At 39.9% G+C, this 27,438-nt stretch overlaps 1 protein-coding gene across 1 annotated transcript in view; it reads left to right on the top strand.

Moving 5' to 3' along the window:
* The window catches only part of LOC126266639 (lon protease homolog, mitochondrial-like), a 131,656-nt gene that overhangs the window by 56,964 nt on the left and 47,254 nt on the right, over positions 1-27,438 (top strand). Inside the window, exons 5-7 of the mRNA XM_049971029.1 lie at positions 21,162-21,353; positions 23,337-23,552; positions 23,774-23,862. Coding sequence (XP_049826986.1) covers positions 21,162-21,353; positions 23,337-23,552; positions 23,774-23,862 — 497 coding nt within the window. The remainder of the gene's footprint in view (positions 1-21,161; positions 21,354-23,336; positions 23,553-23,773; positions 23,863-27,438) is intronic.

The following is a 27,438-nucleotide window of genomic DNA, read 5'->3' as shown; positions in this document are numbered from 1 at the left end:
AACAAGCTGTCACTGTTCAGTAGTTGGTTATGAAAGATTGAGGCCAGACCAAGGAATGACTTGAGCTGTTGCTTTGTCTGTGAGACTGGAAAACATTTAATTGCCTCAGTTTTTCTTTTATCCAGATGGAGAAATTTTATTTCCTGTGTAGCAAATCTTGACTTCTTCAAATTTATTATGATGTTAAAATGCAAAAATTTATTGAGTACCTTATCTACAAGTTCTACATGTTCCTTCCAGGATTTGGTTCGATTAAAGAGATTGTCCACTAATGTAGTTACCTTGTTCAGTAGCTCTGCACCAAGAACCCTATCCAGAGCTGAGATAAAAATTCCTGCACTGATATTTAGTCCAAAAGGAAGGACATAGAATTGAGAACTTCTACCTGAGCAAGCAAAGGCCATATAAATCCTACTGTCCGGCTAAAGGGCAACCTACCAGTATGAATAGCTCAAATTTATACTTGTTAAGTATTTGACTTGATGAAATTTGGGTATTTGTTCATCTAAGTTTTCTTGTTTTGTTGATCACTTTGCACCTAAAATGAGATGAATGCTGCCATCTGATTTTGCCACAGTGAGAAGTGGACTGCAGTACACAGACTGCGAAGGTTCTGTTATTTGCCAGTTAGTCTTCCATTTGATCCGTTTCCAGACTGCCTCTCTTTTTGCTCATTGAATGACGTAAGACAAATGACAAAATCTCTGGTGTGGTAATCCTATATATATACATATACACCCAAATCACTCCTCGTCATTTGCTAAATACAGGTAGGTATTTTGAGAGAAAGTTATACCATTCATTCCTCTGCCCTGCTGTGTTAAGGATAGTGATTTGTGCACCTTTTCCTGTGTTGCTTGTACCTCAATTTGTGATTCTATTAAGAAGTCCAAATGTTGTACATTAACAAATAACACTTCTGGGTAGGTAAGCTGTAAATTTATTCTCTGGCTATACTTATTGTGTAGTGGTTTTGTTTGAATCAGTTCCAAGGAAACTTTCTGTTTTGTCAACAAACAGATAACATTTACACTTATCCAAATCTAATCGTGCCCAGTGTTGCTTTGAAATTCCATTCCCATAATGCAACTGACAAATTTGTGTATGACGAGAAGCAAATGTTTTACTGTCATATTTCCCATGGTCACAGGAATGAGGACTTGGCTTTACACCTTGCGATTTATTACCCATCACACTCAGTATATGACAATTTTGCGCCAGGAATGTATGTACATAAATGGCCATACTGATTTCCATGAATGGACCTGTTCCTATAAAGTTGGCAGATGAACCTGTATAGAGGACGATCTGAATCGGAATACAACCTATCTATTGGTCACAGTGTGCACTATATCTTCCCCCACTTGCTTGCAAGTTACATCATTGTCACATAGCACGTCTCTAATATCTTGGTCATTTTTGTATGTGAGGAACTGAATATGTTGCTCAGTTTGCCCTCACCTTGTCCTTCAGCCATCGCTGGAGTGCTTAACAAGGCTGATTAGAGTTTTTCATAGGTTTTGGCAGGATGGCACTACTGTTGTCTGTTTCTTCCATTATATTGACTGTGTACCTTCACTTACTCCAATTGGTGTCCACATGGGGATGTGAATTTTGACTAGCACAGCTCACCTCCTTGCATTGTGCTGACTGGGTATTTCCGAGTCTGCCATTACCATGTTTCCCCAAGTTACACATGGAACACCTTGCCAGCTATGACCATGGCCATTGTCATTATTTTTATGGCCTCCTCTGTTCTGATATCCAGGGTTGTATTGGTATACTCCTCTTCCCCTGTAATTGTTACTTATGCGGTAATTTGTATTTCCCTGTTTTTGTTATTATTATTGTGTATAAGTGGAATGGGATGGTGCCAATTGTCTCAGTCATTATTATTGTAATTGGCATTGTTGGGGTTCCCATTCCCACTTGCATTGTTGTGCATATTTTTTTATTGCTAGCTTGTCCCATTGTGTCTTCATGACTGAGATCAGTGGAACCCAACACAGAAAGAAAGTATTTTAAATCTGTCTCGGACACTGTAACAAGATTTTCTCTGATATTTGATGGTAATTTCCCTTAAAAAATCTGGAGCACATCTAGTTCCAGTACCTCATTTTGTTAATATTCTTCTCACAATACCCCAGTAAGCCCCTTTATTTACTGTTGCAGGGTTCTGTGTCGTATACCTCCCTTACAAGATGTTCTTGAGCACAGTCTGACCAAAGTTTGTCTAAAAAGGTTTGTTCAGGTTATGCGTATGTTCGGCATTGCTCCATTACATCTGCCACCCGCAGTAAAGCATCTCCTTGGAAGAAGGCTACCACATAATGTATTTTTTGAGCCTCTTCCCAATTATGTGATAGTATGTTATAGAAAGATTTTATAAATACCTTTGGTGGCACCTTTTTGATTCTGATGATAAAACCTTGAAAACAACATTTTTTTCAAGTAATACAGATGAAGGTGAGGGTCCTACCCACGGGGTTTTGTGTAATTGGCATAGGTGATATTATCTGGTAGTTTACTTGATAAGTTGCTGGCGTCTTTACCTCATTACCAGTACTATAATATATTTCCATGGCTTTGTGTATTGGAAAAGGTGTGTACATACTTTCTCGCATGTGTCACAGATTTTTTTATATGTTAAATGAATTAAGTTGGATTTGGTTTGTGTGCACTTACGTTACATGGCACGGATTCAGATGGCAAGTGCTGCATCGCAGCTTCATACTACTGTCTGCTTTTACTATGCTTTCAGTTTCTTTATCAGGTACCATTCTTGCTGTTTTCTGTACACAGGTTCAGTTCTCGTGTACCACTTTTCGTGTGATGGTAGAGTCACCGCACCTAGCTTATGCGATTGTTTAGATTTTTTAACAGTTTAATGAAACCCATTTCCTTTGATAGTTTCTGCACTCTGCCTGGAAGTTCATTGCAAGTCGATTATAATTCAGACACTTTTGTTTGAACAGTAGATAATTTTTTTTCCGTCTTGGGATGTTCTACTTGTAAGGAATCTTGTTTAGCCACGACATCATCTAGTTGACTTCTAACTTTGTTCCTCAAGCACCTGGGAGAATTTGCTGTTCATCTGAGTGTTAATTTGTGTGAATCCATTATTGATTTGCGTAAACATTGAGTATATGTATTATATTACTAAATTGACGCCACCTGCATCATTTAAGGCCAAATTGCCTATAATTGGTGACATAAAATTCTTGTTGAAGATCACATGGTTTCCCAGGATGGGCCATGTGGAGTATCCAATCCTGGTGCCGTTTCCTTCTCTACATCAGTTTGTAAAAGTGGGTTGCCATCTTGTGGCTGCAATGACATGTCATCAGCACTTTCTATTGTTACACACATTTTCATTCAGTGTTGTGCCAAATGTGGATCACATTTTTACATGTGAGCTACTGTTGCCCTGGTAAAATCTATTTCCATTGTCAGTTATTAACTCATTTTTCTGTCATGATATTGTCTGAATTCAACCGAGCATTTGTGCTCAGAAAACTACTCATTGCTCGATTTTTCTTTGGACATGTTATTTGTATTCTGAACTTTATCCAGTATAGTAAGTAAGTTATTTTCATTCAGTGGTTTTAGTTAAAACTATTGTAAATAATGTCTATAACAATGGCTAACAAGCAAAGAACAGAATAATTTAGTCTTTACTGTTACGCCTCAACAGTAAAGCATCTACCGTCAAATGCTTTAGCAACCAAACGTTCTGCCATTATTGAAACACTGTGGATTTCCAAAACTTCCTTGTCAAAATTGATCCTTCAGGCAGTTTTAAAAGGCTTTGAGGTCATTTTACAATTTTGTTTTCTCACTTTGGTGACTTTCTATCTCGAACAAAGTGTAATAATTGTACCTTATTTTTTCTCATTAATAGTGTTTGCTCTTATCAATCTTATTTTTGTGATAGTGTCCAAAAATGCATATGAAAGGAAGAATTTTACATTGCTAGTTTACTTATATTGATATTTTCATCTAGCATTATTATGCTCACTGACGTTATGGTCACCAATTGTAGTGTAATTTTTAAAAAGGAAATAATAATTTATATTAGAGAAAGTTTTTGGTTGAAATAAATTTGAATTTTTGTCAAATATGTGAACAAATGCTTAAAATTTATGTGCAGGGCAGGCCATTTATAAAAGTGATTGGTATTTTTGCACCATGATTGATGACGCAGTGCCAACTGCCTGGATGCTTCCAGTCATTCGTTATATTTGTATTCCAGAACATGTATCTTCTTCTCCGGCAGGTTTTAATGGTTAAGAGGATAAATAAACTGAAGGACAGACAGACAGATTGTAGAATTCTTGCGTAAAAATTTCTCAGTTCACTTGCCACGTCAAATTCAGATGAAATTCCAAGGTTTCAATGGTATCCATCATCATCTTCGCCAGGGACTAAAACTGACTGTCATTAACTGGCAAGGTTTCCTCTTTTTATACCCACATAATGGCATCTGATTGGCTGGATTACGTCATGATGGTGCAGGCAGAGGTAGCGTTCTCTACATCCATAGATTTTGCTTGTGCTCTCTTTTTAGCATTGCTTGCAGTGCCATCCATCACTTCAGGCAGGGTACTACGAGAAGTATTCCTGTGTGTTTTTTCCTTGTATAGTGCACACTTCTAAGCATTGTTAAATGTCTGTTGAAGTTCTTTTCACAAAGTCTAATTTCAACAGCTTCTCTAATCACAGAGTCCCAATAGTTTGCAGGGTAAGTAATTATTCTCATATGTTCAAACAAAATATTGTGCTTATTTAACAGGCTGTGCTCTTGCCAATACTGATTTATGCAAACGCCTGTATTTAAGGCGATGTTGAAGATTGGCAATCAGCTGTATAGACTAGCCCATGTAACTCTTACAACACTTGCAAGGAATGTTATAAATTCCCAGCACTCTCATCCCGAGATTACTTTTGACAGGTTGCAAAATTTCTCTAATTTTTCTTGGTGACTGGAAGACTGGTCTTGATTTCTTGCATGCTCAGCACTACCTATCTTGCTAGTGGTTGCACTATAGAATTGGAGCTACGCTGTGTGTTGGTCCTCTTGGCTCGTTTGGATGGTGTTACGTCTTGGTTTTCTCATCAGCATTGATGTGATGTCACGAAGAAGAATACCCATTCCTTCTGAACACCATCTTGAGATGATTAATCTCAGAACCAAGGTGGTCTATAAATACTTCTGGCTCTGTGTATGAAGGTGTTCAGCAAACCTCTTCTGAGCTGGATGGTGAAAGCTACTTCTGTTACGTACCAATCTGTATGCTAACTATACAAGATTCATGGCAACTATTTTTTGTCTTGAAAATGGTAACAAATTTAAAAATTCTGAAATATGCAAATGGCAGGTTAGTTCATGTGTTAAAATTACCTGTAGGGGGATGGATGGACTCTCACAATGCCATAAGGCTATAGCATGAGAAAAAAAAGACATAAAAGTTTGTCATTACAGACATGTTTTACAGTCAGTTGTAACAGTACACAATAGTACATTACAAACTCTGTGCATTCCGTGGCACCAGGAGACTTGCCAAGAATCGACAGTAACGTGACATGACACTGAATGATTGCCCTTTCCAGGAGGATGAAGTGTGAAGAGAGACCATAGCGTGAGTTGAGCACCCTTTCAGAGTGGATGTTACCTGACTTGAACAGCTCTCTTAGGTAAAGGCTGCAGTTCACCATGGAAGGAATGCCTTACAATGCCACAAGGAGCTTGTGGAAGTGGTAGGAAATGCTGCTTTACTGTACTAAATGGGTGATCAGTAGGTACATGCACTCGGTCATAACAGAGTTGCAATGGCCGACATGCATTGATCTGGGCCACCTGTCAGTATGCGTATTGCTCTGTTCATACCCAAATTGCCCAATGCTTGGAGAAGACAGAAGATGAATGCTTCAGGAATTGGTATTGAGAAGACAACGAATCTATAGGATTTTATGCAACGAGCTATACATGTGTAAAATTGGTGCGAACTGGATGCTTCATGCATGAAATGGAGAAATGAACACGTTATGAATTTTGTCATGAGCATCTAGTGTGTTACAGGAAGGAGTGAGACAATAAGCTTGTGGGAATTGTCATCATAGGTGAATTCTGGGGCAGGACCTATGGGACAGAACTGAAACACTTGTCTGCGGAATGGAGTCGTCCAGGTTCACTACGCACGCAGGAATTTAATTGCAATCCCTCTCCTTCTAAGTTAATGGTCATCATAGCATATGACATTAGACGAGTGATTTTGTGTAATTTTGTCCCACATGAACAAACTGTTAATCCACTGCACTACTATCGCACTTTCCTGCAATGACACCTTTGATGGACTATTGAGGAGAAATGTGCTGAACTTCTACATGATGTGTTACTTCTTCAGGACAATGTGAGAGCCCATACAGCAGCACATTTATGGAATTTGCTCATGCATTGGCGATATGAAGTACTGGAGCACCCAACATAATCACCAGACTTAGCACCTCGCAATTAAGACCTCATATGAAAACTGAAAGAGCCATTGCATGGAACATGCTTTTGAACAAGTGAAGGCATTGCCGCAGCAGTGATGTGTGAGATACAAAGATTTGCTCTTGGTGAGGCCATGGGTATTTCGCATCTTCCATGGCATTGGCGGTATGTGATGGATTCATTGGGAGACTGTTTCAAGGGACTCGCAAGTTGTCACAGGTTCATGTTCCTACCCTGTACTATTGTGTACTGTTGCAATTCAGAGTAAAATTGTGCTGTGTACTATTGCGGACCATTGCAGTTGAAAGTAAAATACATTTGAAATGACAAAATTTGTTTCAGGGGTTTTCTCATGTTATATCTTTATTGTGGTGTGTGTGTGTGTGTGTGTGTGTGTGTGTGTGTGTGTGTGTGTGTGTGTGTTTTCACCCATCTTCCTACATGTAATGTTTATGTATGAACTAACCTTCCATTTGCATATTTCAGAATTTTTTAAATTTGATACCATTTTCGAGAGAAAAAAAAATTGCCATGACTTTTGCAATGGCCCTCGTAATATGTCACAACCATGCTATTTTACCACTGTCTGCTAGTTAGAAATGGTGGACACCTTGGACCAAGTTAGATACACACTACAGTTCAGCAAGAATTTACAGCAAAGTTTCATTTCATAACCTTTTCAACAGATTCTTGATATGGGAAATATTTGTTAAAGACCAATTAAGGTAGAGCAAGTGAGCATTCCACAGCAGGGGCAATATTTACACAATGGAATACATTTACGTGAATAAAACAATTATTTGCTGAGTTTGCAGCTGCCTCATTTGTTGCATCAGTAAACTGTGTCAGACACTGAAGCAGATGGTGGGAATTTGAGACAGTTGGCGGTGTGTCCACTCATAACAGAGAATGTATGGCCCTGTATATTATGGATCTGGCAACATTGATATTAGACTATGATTGAATGAAAAAGTGCACTCTTTGTAAATAATGCTGTTATGGTTTGCAGAATGATTCTGATTGGTTTAAGGAGAAACTTTGTGCATGTACAATCACTGGAACACAGTTGGAGAGACCAGTTTTCTTCTTGTGTGGTGAGGCCTCAAATTGATGGAGGTGTTCAGAGCTTCGCCCACTTTGTTAGTGATCACAGTACTACAGTCATATCTCAGAGTTCATGAGATGACTTACAACAACCACATGTGCCAATTTTCAAATATGCTGCCGTAAGATGTAGTACATGATGTATTGTGGCGTAGTGGTTAGCGCACTGTTTGATGTGCTGTGGGGTATCAGTTAAAGCCTGAGCATCAACTGTTATTTCTGGAAGCTTCTTGAAATATCTTACATTTGTAATGTTTGTACATTATGGAATGTTTGATGGTGTTTTTATAAATACACTCCTGGAAATGGAAAAAAGAACACACTGACACCGGTGTGTCAGACCCACCATACTTGCTCCGGACACTGCGAGAGGGCTGTACAAGCAATGATCACACGCACGGCACAGCGGACACACCAGGAACCGTGGTGTTGGCCGTCGAATGGCGCTGGCTGCGCAGCATTTGTGCACCGCCGCCGTCAGTGTCAGCCAGTTTGCCATGGCATACGGAGCTCCATCGCAGTCTTTAACACTGGTAGCATGCCGCGACAGCGTGGACGTGAACCGTATGTGCAGTTGACGGACTTTGAGCGAGGGCGTATAGTGGGCATGCGGGAGGCCGGGTGGACGTACCGCCGAATTGCTCAACACGTGGGGCGTGAGGTCTCCACAGTACATCAATGTTGTCGCCAGTGGTCGGCGGTAGGTGCACGTGCCCATCGACCTGGGACCGGACCGCAGCGACGCACGGATGCACGGATGCACGCCAAGACCGTAGGATCCTACGCAGTGCCGTAGGGGACCGCACCGCCACTTCCCAGCAAATTAGGGACACTGTTGCTCCTGGGGTATCGGCGAGGACCATTCGCAACCGTCTCCATGAAGCTGGGCTACGGTCCCGCACACCGTTAGGCCATCTTCCGCTCACGCCCCAACATCGTGCAGCCCGCCTCCAGTGGTGTCGCGACAGGCGTGAATGGAGGGACGAATGGGGACGTGTCGTCTTCAGCGATGAGAGTCGCTTCTGCCTTGGTGCCAATGATGGTCGTATGCGTGTTTGGCGCCGTGCAGGTGAGCGCCACAATCAGGACTGCATACGACCGAGGCACACAGGGCCAACACCCGGCATCATGGTGTGGGGAGCGATCTCCTACACTGGCCGTACACCTCTGGTGATCGTCGAGGGGACACTGAATAGTGCACGGTACATCCAAACCGTCATCGAACCCATCGTTCTACCATTCCTAGACCGGCAAGGGAACTTGCTGTTCCAACAGGACAATGCACGTCCGCATGTATCCCGTGCCACCCAACGTGCTCTAGAAGGTGTAAGTCAACTACCCTGGCCAGCAAGATCTGCGGATCTGTCCCCCATTGAGCATGTTTGGGACTGGATGAAGCGTCGTCTCACGCGGTCTGCACGTCCAGCACGAACACTGGTCCAACTGAGGCGCCAGGTGGAAATGGCATGGCAAGCCATTCCACAGGACTACATCCAGTATCTCTACGAACGTCTCCATGGGAGAATAGCAGCCTGCATTGCTGCGAAAGGTGGATATACACTGTACTAGTGCCGTCATTGTGCATGCTCTGTTGCCTGTGTCTATGTGCCTGTGGTTCTGTCAGTGTGATCATGTGATGTATCTGACCCCAGCAATGTGTCAATAAAGTTTCCCCTTCCTGGGACAATGAATTCACGGTGTTCCTATTTCAATTTCCAGGAGTGTTGATACTCTCTCTGTCCAGGAGTTATGTTGTGTTCTAGTTGTACATTGATGTTCATAGGAAATACACTTTCAGTGACCGTGCTTTCAGATTTGGGCTCAAGTGTGATTGCAATGTGGCAGGTTCCAGGTACTTCAAAATATCTGCATCAGTGTGGCTCCAGTTAGGCAGTATGAAAGCTATTGCCTGCATGGTCAAGAACTGCGATACAAGCAGTACATTGTTCCCATGGTCCATGTATTGCAGTCCCAATGGGTTCCAGAACAGCAACAAAACAACTGCACATCAGATACGCTGCCCGGATCTAATGAAATGGCTGAAAGGATTCAGCCGAGTCACCAAATACAATAGGTGGGGTGAGATTATTTGGAAAATCATGTACTTTTACTTAGGTGCCAGAGCCAAGCAGTGTGTCGAGAAGAATGAAGAGAAGCACAATAGCTGGGATAAATTCCATGCCGAATTGAAGAAAATGTTTGATAGCAATGCCATGGGGAAATGATACAATCTTACATACAGAATATTTTGGCCACATGCCTCATTGTAAATCTGAGTGTGACAGAAACTGACAAAAGTCACACCTGATGAAAGGTGTCACAGAAGACGTGTACCAAACTCTACTGTTAAAGGATGTCACAGTGACAGAGAAATTGGTCAAGTGGTGCTAGCACATTGAGGAACTGCAACAGAAAAGAGTTGGATGAAAGAAGTATGTGATACTCCTGAATGTGGTCTTTATGGCAACTGTGGAACACTACATACCTTGTCTCTCTCATACAATAGCTAGGAAGAGAAGACATGGAACATTTTATGTAGCCAGTACTGTTGGACAGAGTAAGCAAGAGACAGCAGCCTCGAGTGTCAACACCATGCATGAGGAGGTAATACAGAATGTTGAGGAAGAGATGAATCAATCTTTAGCACCAGTCTCTGCCACCAGACAAATCGAACTTGACGCTGTGGACTTCAAGCAACAACCCAAGACCCTAGCAACATGTATACAGCCAACTCCTCCTCCAAGTAGGGCCGATAATTCTCTGCAGGAGAACAGGCATTTAGAGGACAGAGGACAACAAGCTGGTACATTTCCACTGAGGAGAGCCCTGGAAGATAAATTTGTGATGTTTTCACTGAAATGTTGAATTGAAGTGAACCTGGAATACCTTATAATTCTTAGTAGCTAGCTGGTGCAAAACAACTGTGTGCTTGTTGCCAGAATTGTGCATGGTGCATTTCATAGATATACATAATTATAGTAAGAAAAGTTGTGACAGACCACTCGACTCATTGAGTCATCAACAGGGATACACAAATGAGAAAGAAACCTTACTGGCCTTCGGAATATGTCCTTTGTTGAGATACGAGTACCAATACGTACACACATGCAGGCACACACATGTAGACACACACACACGTGTCCTTACATCGTGCCATCTGAACACACAATACCAGGATTGCATTTTGACGGGTGGGGTGGGGTTTGTTTCGGATATGTTGGTTAGAGGGGAAGATAGGTGGCAAGCAGGAAGAGGGGTTGAGGATTAGTAACTAGCAACTCGGAGGGAGGCAGCAGGTTTGGTGGGTAGGAATGTGGGAGGGTGGGGTTACAGGTGCACGCACAAGATATGTGACGGATAGATACCAGAGCCGGTGGGGTGCAGCTCATGATCAAGTTGATGTGGATTGGGAGGTTGTGACAGGATAGAGAAAAGAAAAACTATTGGGTGTAGGGTATAGGGACAGCAAGCTATCAGACATTGATGCCAGGAGTGTTATGAGAGCAAAGGCTGTGTTGCAAAGATAACTCCCATCTGGGTAGTACTGAAAAGCTTGTGGTGGAGGGGAGGATCCATATAGCCTGGATTGTGGAGCAGCCATTGAAATTGAGCATGTTGTGCCACTGTGTGGTCAACATTGTTCTTGGCAATAGCTTGACAGTGGCCATTCATTCTGGTGGACAGCTCGTGGTTTGTCACACCGACATAAAAAGCTGTGTAGTGACTGTGGCAGAGTTTGTATATAACATGGCTGCTTTCACAGGTGACTCTACCTCTGATGATGTAGGCTAAGCATGTGACAGAACTGCTGTAGGAAGTGCCGGTTGGGTGGATAGGACAGGTTTCGCACCTTGGTCTTCCCCAAGGCTATGATCTCGCTGCTGGCAATGGGTTGGCAGTGGGAGTAGCATGGAGATGGATTAGGATATTGCATAGGTTGGTGGATGATGGCATACTACTTTAGGAGGTGTGGGAAGGATCTTCTGTCAAGCAACAGTTCGTCCTTGCTCTCTCCTGTCAGCCCCTCCCAATCCACTTCCACACCACCTTCAATGTGGGCTGCAGTGTTCTGGCTCTGGTAATTGTGCATTATATGTGTAGCCTGAGTGTCATGCCATTCCTCCCTCCCACAATCTTAGCCCGCAAACCTGCTGTCTCCTTCGAGCTGCTAGCTACTCACCGCCAACCACGCTTCCTGCCTCTCACCTCTCCCTCCCTCCTCCCCCCCCCCCCCTCTACCCACATTACCTGACACTACTTCCACCCCACCCTAGTCCTCCAGCTGAAATCCAATTCCAGCACTGTGTGTCCAACCAGCACAGTCTAGGGACACAGGTGTGGTAGAGAGAGAGAGAGAACCTATTTCAGTATTAAAAATATTTATCCAATGTTGTTGTTGAAATTTGAAAATTCAATTGGATAGATAAAAAATCTACTCACCAAGTGGCGGCAGGAGGACACACATATAAAAGGTATTACAGTATGCAAGCTTTTGGGGCCAGTGGCTCCTTCCAGCAGGAAGGTTGAAGGGGAGGAAAAAGGCTTTCCCTGACCCAGGTTTCTGGTTGACTTTTCCGAACTCTACCCCTTTTCCTGAACCTCACCAGAACTTTTCCTTTACCCCTCTTTCTTTTTCTTCAACCCTTCTGCCAGCAAAAGGAGCCCTTGTCTCCCAAAGCTTACATACAGTAATACATTTTATGTGTGTGTTCTCCTGCAGTCACTTGGTGAGTAGATTCTTTATCTATACAATTGCAATATATTTTCAAAAATTGATTACTTTCACTGGTATACCAAATACTGTGGTATTTTGTGCTCTGATAAAGGAAATGAAAACACTTTTTCATCTTGGCCACAGATGTTGCTACCTGCTTGAAGGAAGCAGGAAAAGTGCTTACAATTTTCTATCCCAAATTAAAGCATGTAATTTGTCCAGCACGTGCTGCACAGAGAGTTGTAGAAGAGTTAAGACATCTGTATTCTGAGGTGAATGTCATAATTTCCTGTTTACACAATGCCATTGTTGAAATTACTTGGAGGGCAGAGTGCATTCAAAATTACTGCACAGGCAGTGTGATAGGGGAGGGACAATAGTAGTGATGGGGGTTCTCTTATGGATGGCACAGTGCTGTAGGGAAGTGTAGTTCTACAGTTGAAGCCTTCACACTTTCACCAGTCTTGTAGAACTTCTATGGTACAGCTGATGAGTTGGTAAATGATTGTACTTGCAGATTATGTCTATACAACTAATAATGTGGCAAATACAAAAATTCAAAATCAACAATATCTGACTCAAGTACTGCAAATAAAAAAATAAGGATCAATCAAAGGAAAATAAAAGTCCAAACACACACTGCAAGAATAATATCTCAAAAAACAAAAATATTAGGGAAAGGACAGGTTGCTACACACTCTAAAGATGATGCACTGAGTTGCAGACAGCCACAATAGAAAGATTACACACACACACACACACACACACACACACACACACACACACACACACATTCACACACATTCACACAAGCAAGCACATCTCATGCACACATGACCACCATCTCCTGCAGCTCGGACTGAAAACATAAATAGAATAAAATGTAGTGGGTGAAGTTTCACAGGCAACACTGACACTTTAAAATAAAGAACATGTAGAGCATTAATTACTGACCTCCTGATAACTCGCTGTTGTCAGAAAGTGAGGATTGAAACTCATTATCATCATAGGTGTCAAAGTAATCACTAGAATGAAGATCAATAACAACTTTTATTTTGCCATTAATGTTTCATGCTCGGTATATTTCTTTTTGATGCCTTCGAGGTGTCTACAAACTGCTTCTCACTGTAACTCAGTGACAAGAGGCAAATTTTTCCTTGGCTAGCTTCCAAACATTGTCGAGCTTAAAAGTAACATTGTTGACAGTAACCCAATTTTTTACTTGTGCTTGTATCAATCCTGTTGCATTTAATTCTGGGTAATGTTGTGCCAGTCAGAGAACAGAATGTCCATGAGGCAAAAGCTTGCCTGCAGTTAACACATTTTCAGCTTGATGCATTTTATTAAGGCACATAGCTCAATTTTTGTGTTCCATTGGAAAGATTTAATATTATGAGATTTTAACCATTTTGGCATGTCAACTTTCTATTTGTACATCGTTTGTGTGTGTTTTCTTCTAGCGTATTGCGATAACTCATATTTTTAAGTACAGTAATGGAGTTGCTTGGACAGTTTGGTGTTAATTTCTGTTCCAGACACCTAATACAAAAAAAAAAAAAAAAAAAAAAAAACACACACAGTAATCGAATAGAGCTGCAATACTTCTTTATGCAGGCATTTGAAGTGAATGTAATGTCTCTAATAGTTACCTTGAAAATTTTGAAACGGTTATCTCTTCATGGTAATCCTTCGTTTCATTCCCCAACTTGAATGTTAAAAGCACAAAACCAGAATACCTCCTGTAGGGTGGACCATTTACTCATTTTCAGCTGGGAATAAATTTATTGCATTGTGCACAACTATACATTCACATGATATGCTTATTACCTGTGTGTACAACAACGAGATGTCCTTTTGCAAGAGGTTTGTTTATTTTGTCACTTGATCCATCTGACAACTTTTTGAACCTATTGTGAACACTATGAGTATATATTTTTGATATATATGATGGATGTGCCCTCTTTACGATAATTTCCCACTTAATTATAGAAGTCAAAGCATTTACATTGTATATCTAAACATTCAGCTAGTAGCTTCCTGTTATCTGATGCCCTCTTCCACCTGGTAAATGCTGTAAAATGTGAAATGAAACATTACAAAGTCCAGATTGGAATATCAACTATATTATGAAAGGGGTAGATGACTACTTACTGTAAAGATGACATGTTGAATTGCAGGCAGGATGAAAAGACAGTTATCTGTTAGCTCTCAGCCAAAGCCTTCTTCAGAAAAGAAGATGCACATGTTCACACAAGCAAGCATACCCTACATATACATGATTGAGCTACCTCCCACTACTCTGGCCTTCATACGATGTGAATTATATGAACATTTAAATATCTCAACAAAATAGGAACAAAATAATAATACCTTCGGAAGCCCATCTCATGTAATAGGATTGTAATTATGAACTGTCTCCTTTAAATGTGGTATTTTCTCTGATTGACAGAATGGTGGTTTTAATGTCGGGCACTGTTTGTGTGTGATCAAAACTAGCATAATATAAAGCTCTCTCCCTCTTCCACATCTTTCCAGGATTAGGGATGTCATGTGAAGTACCTTAGCTGTCTCTTTCTTTATTCTCTTTAGGTGTGTGACGAGAAACGACAGTGGCTGTTGCCACCCTCTCTAGCATACTTTTTAATGGGATTTTTACTCCCTCATTTGTTTCTTCTGACATAAATTTTGTGCACACTTTCCCCCGTTTGTGACTATGAAGCACTTTCCATCCATGTACTGTGCTTGGAGACTGTGATGCCATTCTGTGTAGAAGCAGCTAGAATGTGCGAAGTACACTAGTCAGCGGGCGACACACAATTCACAACTGACTGGCAGAAGAAGCACACAGCTCAGCAGGCAACATGCAACTGAGTCAACTACCCCTCCAGAACAAAGGAATGGACTCACCCTGGTGGCAAGACAAGAATCTGTTTTTGTGCAGGGACTAAGGTATAGCTCTACAACTTTTCAAGGGGTTACCAGTAGCAGGTGATTTAGTTAGATGAGGCACTTGGCTTCAAGCTATATGTACTACAATTACAACTTGGAAAGTGCTAAGAAGTTACCGTTTTTGTACTATGGTGATATATTTATGCTACCAAGTCTGATTGTACAGAAAACGCTAAGTTTTAGATTTCACATAAGTGCCTATGATGCACTTCATCCACATATGAGGGTAATTACAAAAGAAATCCTCTCAGTTCATGAGATATGACCAAAACATTTTCCTAATTGAAAATCTGATATTATCTGTAGAGTATACAATGCTCATACTAGTAGGTTTAATTACTAATGAAACAATTAATGAAAGTGTGTATGTCTACAATAGTAGATTTTTTTAATATGAGTTTTCCTTAGCCTGAACACAGAGGCATTGTGCAACATCCTGGTTGCCATTAAAGCATGTGGGGTGTTATGAATACAGAGCTAGTTCATATACAAATAATAATACGGTACTTAGTATGTCAGTTTCAAGCAAACCATTGGGAGGAACAGGAGTTTCTTTGGTTCTTTTCTCTAAACATATTGTAATATTCCCCCCATGAACCATACACCTTGTCATTGATGGGGTGGCTTGCATACCTCAGCGATACAGGTGCAACCACAACGGAGGGGTATGTGTTGGAGAGGTCAGAAAAAACGTGTGGTTCCTGAAGAGGGGCAACAGCCTTTTCAGTAGTTGCAGGGGCAACAGTCTGGATGATTGACTGATCTGGCCTTGTAACACCAACCAAAATGGCCTTGCTGTGCTGGTACTGCGAACGGCTGAAAACAAGGGGAAACTACAGCCGTAATTTTTCCCGAAGGCATGCAGCTGTGCTGTATGGTTAAATGATGATGGCACCCTCTTTGGTAAAATATTCTGAAGGTAAAATAGTCCCCCATTCAGATCTCTGGGCAGGGACTACTCAAGAGGATGTCGTTATCAGGAGAAAGAAAACTGGCGTTCTACGGATTGGAGCGTGGAATGTCAGATCCCTTAACTGGGCAGGTAGGTTAGAAAATTTAAAAAGGGAAATGGATGGGTTAGAGTTAGATATAGTGGGAATAAGCAAAGTTTGGTGGCAGGAGGAAGAAGACTTTTGGTCTGGTGAATACAGGATTATAAATACAAAATCAAATAGGGGTAATGCAGGAGTAAGTTTAATCATGAATAAAAATAGGAGTGTGGGTAAGCTACTACAAACAACATAGTGAACGCCTTATCGTGGCCAAGATAGACACGAAACCCACGCCTACTAGAGTAGTACAAGTTTATATGCCAACTAGCTCTGCAGATGGCGAAGAAATTGAAGAAACATATGAGATAAAAGAAATTATTCAGATAGTGAAGGGAGATGAAAATTTAATAGTCATGGGTGACTGGAATTCGATAGTAGGAAAAGGAAGAGAAGGAAACATAGTAGGTGAATATGGATTGGGGGTAAGTCGATAAATAGTTTGGGCAAGGAAAACTGACTGATATTATGTATGTGATCATTAACTGCAGCCTTAAATTATACTACAAATACAAGCAAACCATAATGATTTTTCTACATATTGGTACTTTACATTACTGCCATACAGGCATTTGTAGTTACTGTATCTTAGTGGTTTGACATGTCCCCAACCAAAACTCCTTTTTTGTTTGTTTGCTTCATTGCTCTCTTGACCTAATTAAATTTAATTTCTCTGTTGTGAAGTATGTTAAAGGTCGTGTGTCCACACTGAGTCATTTCAAATAGCTGCAAGGACAGGTCATGAAGCTATCATTGAAATTGTACAAGACATGTTAAGATATGGTATAGAGTATCATATTATTATTTGTCACATCACAGGAACTACTGATGCTAAATGTCCGCAAGTTACTTTTAAAGATTTGGGGGATTTACTTATTAAATGACATCTGTATGTTTTATTAATATCAAATATCAAACATGTTGGTGATGTTTAATAGGTTGAGAAGGTGTTTTTTGAAGTTTTCCTAGCATGTTTGTTAATATAGCTCTGTTTGATGCCTGAGTACAGTTCAGTACAGTGCATTGGCCGTGTAAGATTGTAAGTCTACAATCTACAAACAGTTTTACTAAGTACTTATCTGTAATCATGAACCCACAGCTTCAGAAGGGAGATAGTGTTGTGTCATTTCCAAGAGAAGACAAATGTTTCCTTGCTGTTACACAATGCAGCAACTGTTCCTTATTGTGAAAAATTGTGTCACAGATTGTGAGTGCAGCACAATCTCATGGGAATCCTTTTTTGATAGTGACATTACTAAATATTGCTAGATATATGTCTTTGTGGAAAAGTGTGTGACTGTAAATTCAAAGGTTTGAGTTTTAATACTCAGTTTTCGGAGAATGGTTTCTGTCCCCAATTGCTTCTTTTATCTCTGGGGTGCTTTGTGTATGTGCAGAATGTAAATTTTCACATCGGCTCAGAGTCTTTGTCAAATTAAAGGTCCTCTTATGACACACTGCAAGAAATTTGAACTTTGTGTCTTGCCACAAGGTGAGAGTATGTGTTCTTTACTAAATCACATACACTGATTGGAAAAATAAAATCAGAAGTGTTCCACCACATACCAGTTTTTCTGGGGAAGATGTGCCGCATGTACCACTTTCAAGAAACTTGGAAACAACTCAGTAACAGTACAGGAGGTATCTGTAGTCGATTAATATACAGGTCATGCAACAAAAGTAATTTTTGTATTACAAAACATAAAATGAAAAGAAAATAGTACAAGAAATCTGAATAAGTGTTGAAATGTTCTTGCTATTTAGAAATTTTTCCTGGAAGCTTTCAGTTTATGGATGGATGGATGGATGGATGGATGGATGGATGGATGGTGAAACGTTTTGTAGGAGAGTCCTTTGCTAATCCACCAAAAGTTTAGTAACCATCTTCTCTTATTTCATCTTTCCATAGCAGCACTATCTTGATGAAATCATTCACCTTGTTTGTCACTCACATCTCCAAGATTAAGTGGAAAGAAATCCAAATGAGAATGAAGGAAATGAAATTTCAGAGACCTGTAGCACTCCATAACCTTAACAGTCTAGCTTGTGTTCCCTCTAATTCTCAGACATTACATTTGCCAAGAAATTGTAGCATACATCTTTAAAAGTTAGCCAAACAGGCTGCTTATTACCTGTCAGCAGCTGTTCAAAAATAATATCTTTCATCATGCCATGGATCTGAGGCCCATTGAAAATTCCTTCTTAATTTTTTGCAGTGCTAATTGCAGGAAACTTAGATTGTAAAAATTGAAAACTTTAGCCATCTTTGCCAATTACTTTCACAAAATTCTTGATAAAGCCCAATTTCAGATGGAGTGGCAGTGTCAGCACACTGTCTTTGTCAGCAGGGGGTTCATGCAACATTTTTTTCCCCACTAGGATTGAAAATTTCTATAAAATGCCGCTCTTTGACTACATAATGGTCTTTCCTTGCCCTACTATCCAGTGACACAAGAAACGCAGTATTTTGCGTAACCAGTCTGCATTCGCAGTAGTAGTCTCAGAACTTTGAGATTGCCACATATTTTCCATTTCTGATTCGAACAGCCAATGCACTTCAGGAGTAGCCTAACATTCTCATAGGTTTCCTTTAACTCAACGGAATGGGCCACTGGTGTCGAAGATTTCTTGTTTGTGTTGTGTAAGAGAACAGATTTGTAACTGCTCTTTCAGGAACCTGTAAAAATAGTCGCCATTGTTCTGGATTGTGGATCATCCCAAATTTTGTAAGCAGGCCCATTTATGTCATTACAGTATACCAAAATCTCTGTTGTTGAGAAAAAAGTGGAACAACCAAGCTGTCATTTACGGAATGTAATGTTGGTGTTTGATTGTTACAAAAGACAAGAACCAAATAATTCTGCATGCTTCTTTGAACAATTTAGATCTCTTAAAAAATCATTCAGTCCTGCTTACGACAGTGGCTGTGGTTGTAGCCGCACTGCAGATGGCATGTACACAAGATCTTCATGATCTGTTGGTTTGTCACTACCTTCGTCTGTTTCATATTCTAATGACCATTCCATTGGTGTTTTTGAAACTGGGAGAGAATCAGAATGTGGAACTGGGCAAATTACAGATTCCAAATTTGCATAAGAAACTGCCATTTTGATTTACTTGTGTTTTCTTTTTACTTTCATTAACCAAAGTATCTATCTGCTGTCTCTCTAGGTTCCCTCCACTAATGTGGTATGGCAAATGGCATAGACGGGTGGTTTCCATGCAGTCAGCCTCTTAAATAGCAGGAGCAACATGAGCAACAGTTCTGTGGTGCCCAGCACGTACCCTCATCTACCTTTGATTCAAAATACAACCTATACACCTTTCTGACAACAGTTGAAGTGGAACGTATTTGAGAGTTGTAAACTCGCCATACACATAACAGAAAAGACTTAGTGAATTAACATACATCCTAGACATCACTGAGTATTCTTCACCTCAGCGGATGTACAGGTCAAGAATTATTACTGTGTGATTTTATAGTGAGAGAGTCAATAGTTAATTGATTGAGACAACTGCAACTACCCTTTATCTACCCCTAGTGGCTGCCTCCCACTCCCATCTCTACTCCCACCACTAAGTAATAATATTCCTAAAATAACAGAATGTAATAAGTGGTGAGTCAGTATAAATAGTGCAGCCGAGTGCAGATAAAATTGCATTTCCAGAAGAAAGTTTAGATGATAGCGAACAGTGGTTTTCACCATTGTCATCAGAGCACTGATCTACATAACAACCACATATTTTTGTTTAGCGGCTAGTTTCATTGTTGCACTGTGTAATTATCTGTGTAAGTTAGTCCAAAGGTTGAGGAACTTTATCATTTCTAGTTGCCTCGTAAAGCTCTGTGCTGTTGAAACAGAACTGGAACTCCAGTATTAGGATAGCTTGACTTGATCTAACAGTTACACTAGTCCATCATTCGAGCAGGGGGGGGGGGGGGGGGGGGGAGGGTGCTCTATGAGTTTCTGAACTCCTGAGAAAATGAAAGTACTTTGATATATCTAGCAGTTGTATAAGAATAATAATATTTGTTAGCTAAGTTTAGATACCTATTTTCCGGTGCTAAAATGGTTAACTTTACATTCATAATATACATATTATTGATTAGTATAGTTGTTATTAAGATATGAAATTTAGTTTCTTTGCTTCATTTTTAGGTCTTAGATAAATTGTCATTATAAAATGTTTCTTATCCAAAGTTCCTAGAAATATTAAATTATTGAATTCATTTAACAATAATATGGAAAGGACATACTGTTACTTACCAAATAGAGGAGGCTTTGAGTCAGACAGGCAGCTTTTGGTCAAAAAACTACTTCTTCTGAGTAGGGGAAAAAACAACCAAATAATAATAATAAAAAAAGAACACACACACACATGGCCACTGTCTCTGGTTCTGGGGCATGACTGCGGTCTGCAGGTTGTGCTTGTGTGAATGCGTATGTCTTCTATTTTGGTAATTGGTGAGGAGGGGAGGCGGACTTCAATGCATTATAAACTGCTCTGCATGTGGGGACGGCCTTCATCACCACCCACAAGACTGACGTGCTGATTTGTCATCAGGGCACTGATGACCATGATGTCAAGTGCTCCTCACCTAAAATCATCATAATCATTGCCGTCGTCTATTTTGGAAGGAGGACATTTGTCCAAAAGCTGAAATTTTTAACAGTCTTTCTCATTGTGCTTAAATGTGATTCAGTGTCTCCTGTATATGGTGAGTAGCAATCTACCCTTTTTATATTGTTACTCCGTTGTGGACTTCCCATAGTTTGAATTCATTTAAGTTGCTAAGGATTACTGATATAGAAATGGCTTTTACTCATAAATCATCATCTTCTTTTAACAGGCTTTGACACAAGAGCTGATAAAAACAATTCGTGACCTCATTAATTTGAATCATCTTTACCGTGATGCACTGCAACAAATGCTTCACCAAGGTGAACGTGTGGTTGACAATCCAGTGTATCTATCAGATCTGGGTGCAGCTTTGACAGGTGCTGAGCCTCAGGAGCTTCAAGAGGTTCTGTCAGAAATGGATGTAAGTACTATATTCTGTACATCTTCTGTTGTCTCCTGTATGTACCAAACCATGTTATAGTGCAAGTTGTTACATTCTGCTATCTCCCAGACTACTATAGATTCTTTTGAATCTTCTCTCTTCCTTTGCTTTCTGTATCTTAACTGGTCACTGCAGTACTCTCATACCCATGTAACAAAATTATTCAAGGGAGGAAAGAATTTTTCAGACATCTTAGCTTTCTAAAGTTCCCATTTAATGCCACAGAAACACAACTTCATAGTGAAGAACAACTTAACTACACTGCCGAAAAAAAAGTACACCCTTAGTTCACTCGAGATTTATTGTTGCAACAATACATATGGAGTACATGAAATGATTACATTTACAGATCAATAGCACAATTGGGTCTGGGGTACCAGGTATTGACCCATGCTGCAACACCCATATTACTATGCGGTGTAGTCTGCCCCATGCGACAGTGCAAGTGCTGACTCTGGCATCCAGTCAGTTGTAGTACAGATGGCAAATACTGTCCTGGGATATGTTATACTGAGTGCTGATTAACATTACTTCAGAAACACTGAAGGTATAACAGAGCTTTAGCTTATCACACCCCAGACCATTAGGGATTGGGGTGGGGCCAGTGAGTTGTGGATGAATGCGCTTTACAAGACAGTATTCACCAAGTCTATGTCGTATGAACAAATGACCATCACTTGAGTGCTGGCAGAATCTGCTTTCATCGCTGTAGATGATGGCGGACGATTCCATCTTCCAAGTGATCATCTGACAGTGACAGTTGAGCTGTGTGCATCGATGCTGTGGCACGAATGGAAGATGGGCTAGAGGTGAGTTTGCAGATAGTCCCATTGCTAATAACTGTTTCGCAACAGTTCATGTTGACATGTCTGGGCTCACAAACTGTTTGATCAGTGCTGTGGTAGCTGTATGATCTGTCACTGTACAATAATCTGTGCTGCATGGCCATCCAGAATCTCTTCTACAGGTGTGAGAGTGTTCATGTGGCCCCTGATACCAGCCTCATTATGCAACTAATGTATCATGTAAAACATCTATGGCAGTTCCCCAAAAGGACTACCCCACCACTCGGAGAGCCATAGTTTGACCCCTTTAAAACTCGCTTAGTTGGCTGCAGGAAGCACGAGTGCATCTGTGGCATTGTAGCCTGCTTGCTTAACACCTTTGCACCACACTGAGCTTTCTGGCTGTGAACATCCCTGTTACAGGATAGACACAGATGGCACTCTGGTAGCTATGTGACTGTGCTATCTGTAGGTGGATGTCATTGAAACCTTTTATCAGTACATCTAATATCACACAGATGGCATATGGCATCATCAGATCAAAATCTACATTGTCTATCCACATGTACTATTCTTTTTTTTCTGGCAGTGTATTTCAGAGTATGAGAAAATGTAAACTAAATGGGGAAACAATACTGCATAAAAAATATTGAATGTTCACTTGATAATTATTGTGATAATGTTATTGGCATTTACTGTTATGCACTGTGAGGTGTATAAAGTTGCTGCTGTTCTACCAGGTGAGATGTTTCAGAGTTCATTGCGTTGCAATGAGTGAGTTTGTTTCTGTGTACCATACTCTCTAACAAGTACCTTTCTTACCTGTTCACAAAATTAAAATCAATGTACATTAATGTTGTGTTATGGTAAGAAGACTACTTTGTACAGAAGTAGGAAAGACAGTTGTTCCTTAGCTCATTCATCTAGTAAAAGTGGAATTGGTGATAAAATCATATATACATCTCTGTCATATTAGACAACATCCATTACTTCACATTATTTTTTCCATTATTATGTGCATTCATGGTGTGTGCTGCATTAGGTTTTGATAAAAATTGAAAACCAAAATGATCAGACGTGTTTTGTAGTTAATAAGTACTTTCTTGTTAGCAAATTGCAGCAGTACCTTACTAAATCTCATTTACAATGTACCTTTACATCTGTTTTTTGCATACAGATACCCAAGCGCCTTATGCTGTCACTTGCTCTGCTGAAGAAGGAATTTGAGTTGAGTAAACTGCAGCAAAAGATTGGCCGTGAAGTAGAGGAGAAAGTGAAACAGCAACATCGTAAATACATTCTTCATGAGCAACTGAAGATAATAAAGAAGGAACTTGGCCTTGAAAAAGATGATAAAGATGCCATTGAAGACAAATTTAGGGAGAGAATTAAGGTAACTATGGGAGGTCATCATCTTTATTGCTGTTTAGTGAATAATAATTGATTCTCTGTTGTTCCATATTTCCTTAATGTTCTGTTTTATCCCCATTGGCTCTAGACAGTGTTGCTTTGATTTACTCTTAAGTAGAATTTAATTACAAATGATTGGAATGCATTATATTAAAAGCTTTTGAAATTTGTTTAGCAACATTGCATTTATTTTTCAAATAACAGGATAAAACAGTGCCGAAACCTGTGATGGATGTTTTGAATGAAGAACTGCATAAACTCTCACTGCTTGAAAGCCACTCATCAGAATTCAAGTATGTACAGTTATTCCTTTTTTGCAATTGGTGAAGTTTTATGTTGTACATTCCTCAAGTACAAGTCATCTGCAATTCACTTTAATACTATTCAGTGCATTTAAGTGACCGGTCAAGGAGTCGTTGCATCAAAGTCTGTCATGGTATTCATGTGGCCTATGCTCAGTTTTCAGTTGGGCTCGTATGTTTAGGGACTCTCAAAAAACACTACTGAAAAACAATATAATGATGACTAGGAAAACTGTTGTCTTATTCCTTTCTCAAGATTGGTTCACTATAATGAAGTTACATGTCTTAAGAGTGTATGTCATTGAATGGATTGTGTATTCTGTATACCATTTGCTCTGTATTAACATTGAGTGTGCTAGTATACATATGTGATATGAACAGAAATGAACTAAAGATTACAAGTAATGCATTTTTATTTATGTATGTATTTTGTACAAACTTCCAATTTACTGCTATGAAAACCACTGCTGCATTGCTGCCATCACATCAAAAGTATAAAACTACCACAAGCTACAATGTCAATTCATGTGACCTTACACTGTTTATAAATATAGAAATGCAAAGTTACACAGTGATCAAATGTGACAGGCGAGAGATGAATGATTGGTGTAGGTGAATCACCAGTAGTTTCAAGAAAAAGTAGAAGATACCACAGGTATTTTGCAGAGTAATAAAGTGTAAACACTTAGCAGAAGGGAGAGGCTGAACAACAGAAAATGTGGAAAAAAAGTGTGCCTGTTTAGAGAAATCATAGATTATGTTACTGATGGCATTAAATGATGATAATAGTGAGTGTTACTGTCATCCCAAATTCATAATATTGTTTCACTTAGTAATAAAGACTCTGGTTTGTGTGTAAAGAGGTGTTACTTTTGGTTAATATGAGATTGTGGGAACTAAACTAAACGCCATCTGAACAGGCCTCAGAAAACCCAACAGTACTTGCCGATTGCCGTGTCATCCTCAACCTATAGGCATCACTGGATACGGATATGGAGGGGCATGTGGTCAGCACACTACTATCCTGGTCGTTGTCAGTTTATGAGAGTAAAGCCACTGCTTCTCAATAAAGTAGCTCCTCAGTTTACCTTAAAAGTCCTGAGTGCACTCTGCACTTGCCAACGGCAGTCGGTATACTGTCCAAGTGCTAGCCAAGCCCAACAGCATTTAACTTCAGTGATCTGACAGGATTTGATGTTACCTCTGCGACAAGGCAGCTGGCTGATACTGTGGGAAACTGCTTCAAAATATTTGTGTCAAGAACACTGGTACTTTCAACCCGGCTTACTTTTGTTGATAGCCTCCGTACGTACATGTTTAGGAATATGTACATCCCAATAAGTTAAAACAGGGTGGTGACTTACCTGCGAAACATGGAAAGTTAGGAATTCTTAGGGAAATTTTATTGATTGGAAAATTCACAAGACACAGGGAATTATCAGAGATGCTGGGCAGTTCAACTGTTCACTGACAGAACAAAATATACTAACAAGGGAACTTCATCGCCTGTACCTAATATTGTCTTGAGAAAAAACACGTGCTAGATATCAACCTCTCCAACCAATCTTAAGCAAAAATTCAGGGCATTACACTGATACTATGTAGTTATGGCCCCCTCAGTGTACAGCTTTAAACATTTGCGTGCTCTGGTTGTTTGTCAAGCACCCCACTTCAGTGCAGCTGTGTAATGCCCAAACGTGCAGTGCTCTGCAGTGAAGTGAAGTGACATCAGCAAGCTCCCCAAAATGTGAAATGAGAAGAGCTAGGGAAGTGGAGGATGGAATAAGAAGAAATGCGGCACATAAAGTATATTTCTTACAAATGTACTCCATTTTAATAATGTCAGCTAGTATCAAAGAAAATAACAAGCATCGATGATATTCAAAATTAAATTACACTACACTACATGTTGGAAAACCTTCTCATTCATTACCACTGCAATTATGAATTGCAATATAAAAGTGTTCAAAGCAAAGGGATTTTTGACACCAGCTACACATTAGAAATTGCACACTTTGACATAATACTTATGTCAAAACAGTATTTCACTAGATGTTCACAGTATTGTGGCCAGTCACTGGTGTAGTCGCTTCAGTACTATGTGTACTGGAAGACTGACCTAAATAACTGTGTGCATAACTGCCTGTGAAGAAGTGACTGTATTTGTAGGATGGTGTTATGCTGACTGAAGTTTACACAGACATCCAGAAATGCTAAACATTCGGGCAAATGCCTTGAACACGTGGGAACCAATATGTCTAGCAGTTGGCAGAATCTTCAACCACCTGGTGGTATTGTCAATATAGAAATGGTCGTGTCTTGTATTCTGTGTCTTCATGTACTGACAAACTTCTATGACCAGAAAAAGATTCCATTATTCAAATTGATATGTTGTTGTCTTAGGTGATTTTATAAACACCTCTTTTCACCACTCTCTAACTGTTCCTTGTTTACTTTTCCAGAAGATTAGGCAACAACTACAACATTGTCCGCAAAACAAATTTTGTTTGACTCGCGGATCAAATGATCTGGTCGGCTCCTTTAAAATAAAAACAGAGGTAACTGCAAGTGTCCATCTGCAGATATTGTTGGCATTATAATGTAGCTATGAGTCATGTTATCGATGGACTGAAAGATTGTGATGACATCTTTTGTCCCTTTTTTTCGCAAGAGTTCGACCTGACGTCATTTCTAAATTAAACCCACTCTGATCAGTATTGTAAACATTCTGTTTACTGACTGGTTCTGTAACAACTCTGGTGTTGGTGAGAAATTTTTCACAGGCAGTAATTATGGCTATTTCTTTAGATAGCATTTTTGTGGTTGTAACAAGGGTTATTCTTTCATGATAAAATACCATATTTCTTGTTGAAGGCATAATACCACCCTGCAGGTGCCTTGAAATTATTTAGGTCCACCTCCACTGCTTCTTGAACACTGTACGTTAACGTCGTGGATCATGAACTTATCGCTGTATGCATTGTTAAATATGTGTAGACAGATTGTATACACTTTTGCAAGCTTTCAGTGATGCATACCACTGTTCTCAACATAATTATTCCAAACATACAGATCCCTTCTCTATTTTAATAATTTAAAGCTCTTCTTGATGATCTTGAAAGATAGAGTCCCTTTTTCTAAAAGGCAATGGCCCGTTGCATATATTCCTGTGTTATAGACATAGTCAAAGAGATATTCGATAGTCATCAAAAAAGCCTTCACCGGCACTGATGTGCTTGATTGCATGGGCCAGCTCCATTGAAGCAGTGAAAGTGTTTAATGAATGTAACGGTTCTGAAATGGCAGCTTCATCATTGCAGTTGTTATCCTCTTGCACGCATGTACCAAACGTCAGCCCACTATTTTCTTCATCCATGTAATTTTCTATGATTTCTGCAACGAAGTTGAAAGATGTAAGGAAAAGAATAAAGAAAGTGCCATGTGCTTTCATTTGCCATGTCTGGAATTTTATCCAATTACTGCAAACTTTGATCCTTACTGGCCATGACTTTTAAGATTTCTATTTCTTTGACATTTAATCGTTTCAGTTTAACTGTCTTTCCATAA

The sequence above is a fragment of the Schistocerca gregaria genome, chromosome 4 (genome assembly GCF_023897955.1).
Source record: "Schistocerca gregaria isolate iqSchGreg1 chromosome 4, iqSchGreg1.2, whole genome shotgun sequence".
Taxonomy (NCBI): Eukaryota; Metazoa; Arthropoda; class Insecta; order Orthoptera; family Acrididae; genus Schistocerca; species Schistocerca gregaria.
Note: the sequence above shows the minus strand (reverse complement) of the source record. Positions and strands in the feature narration are given on the sequence as shown.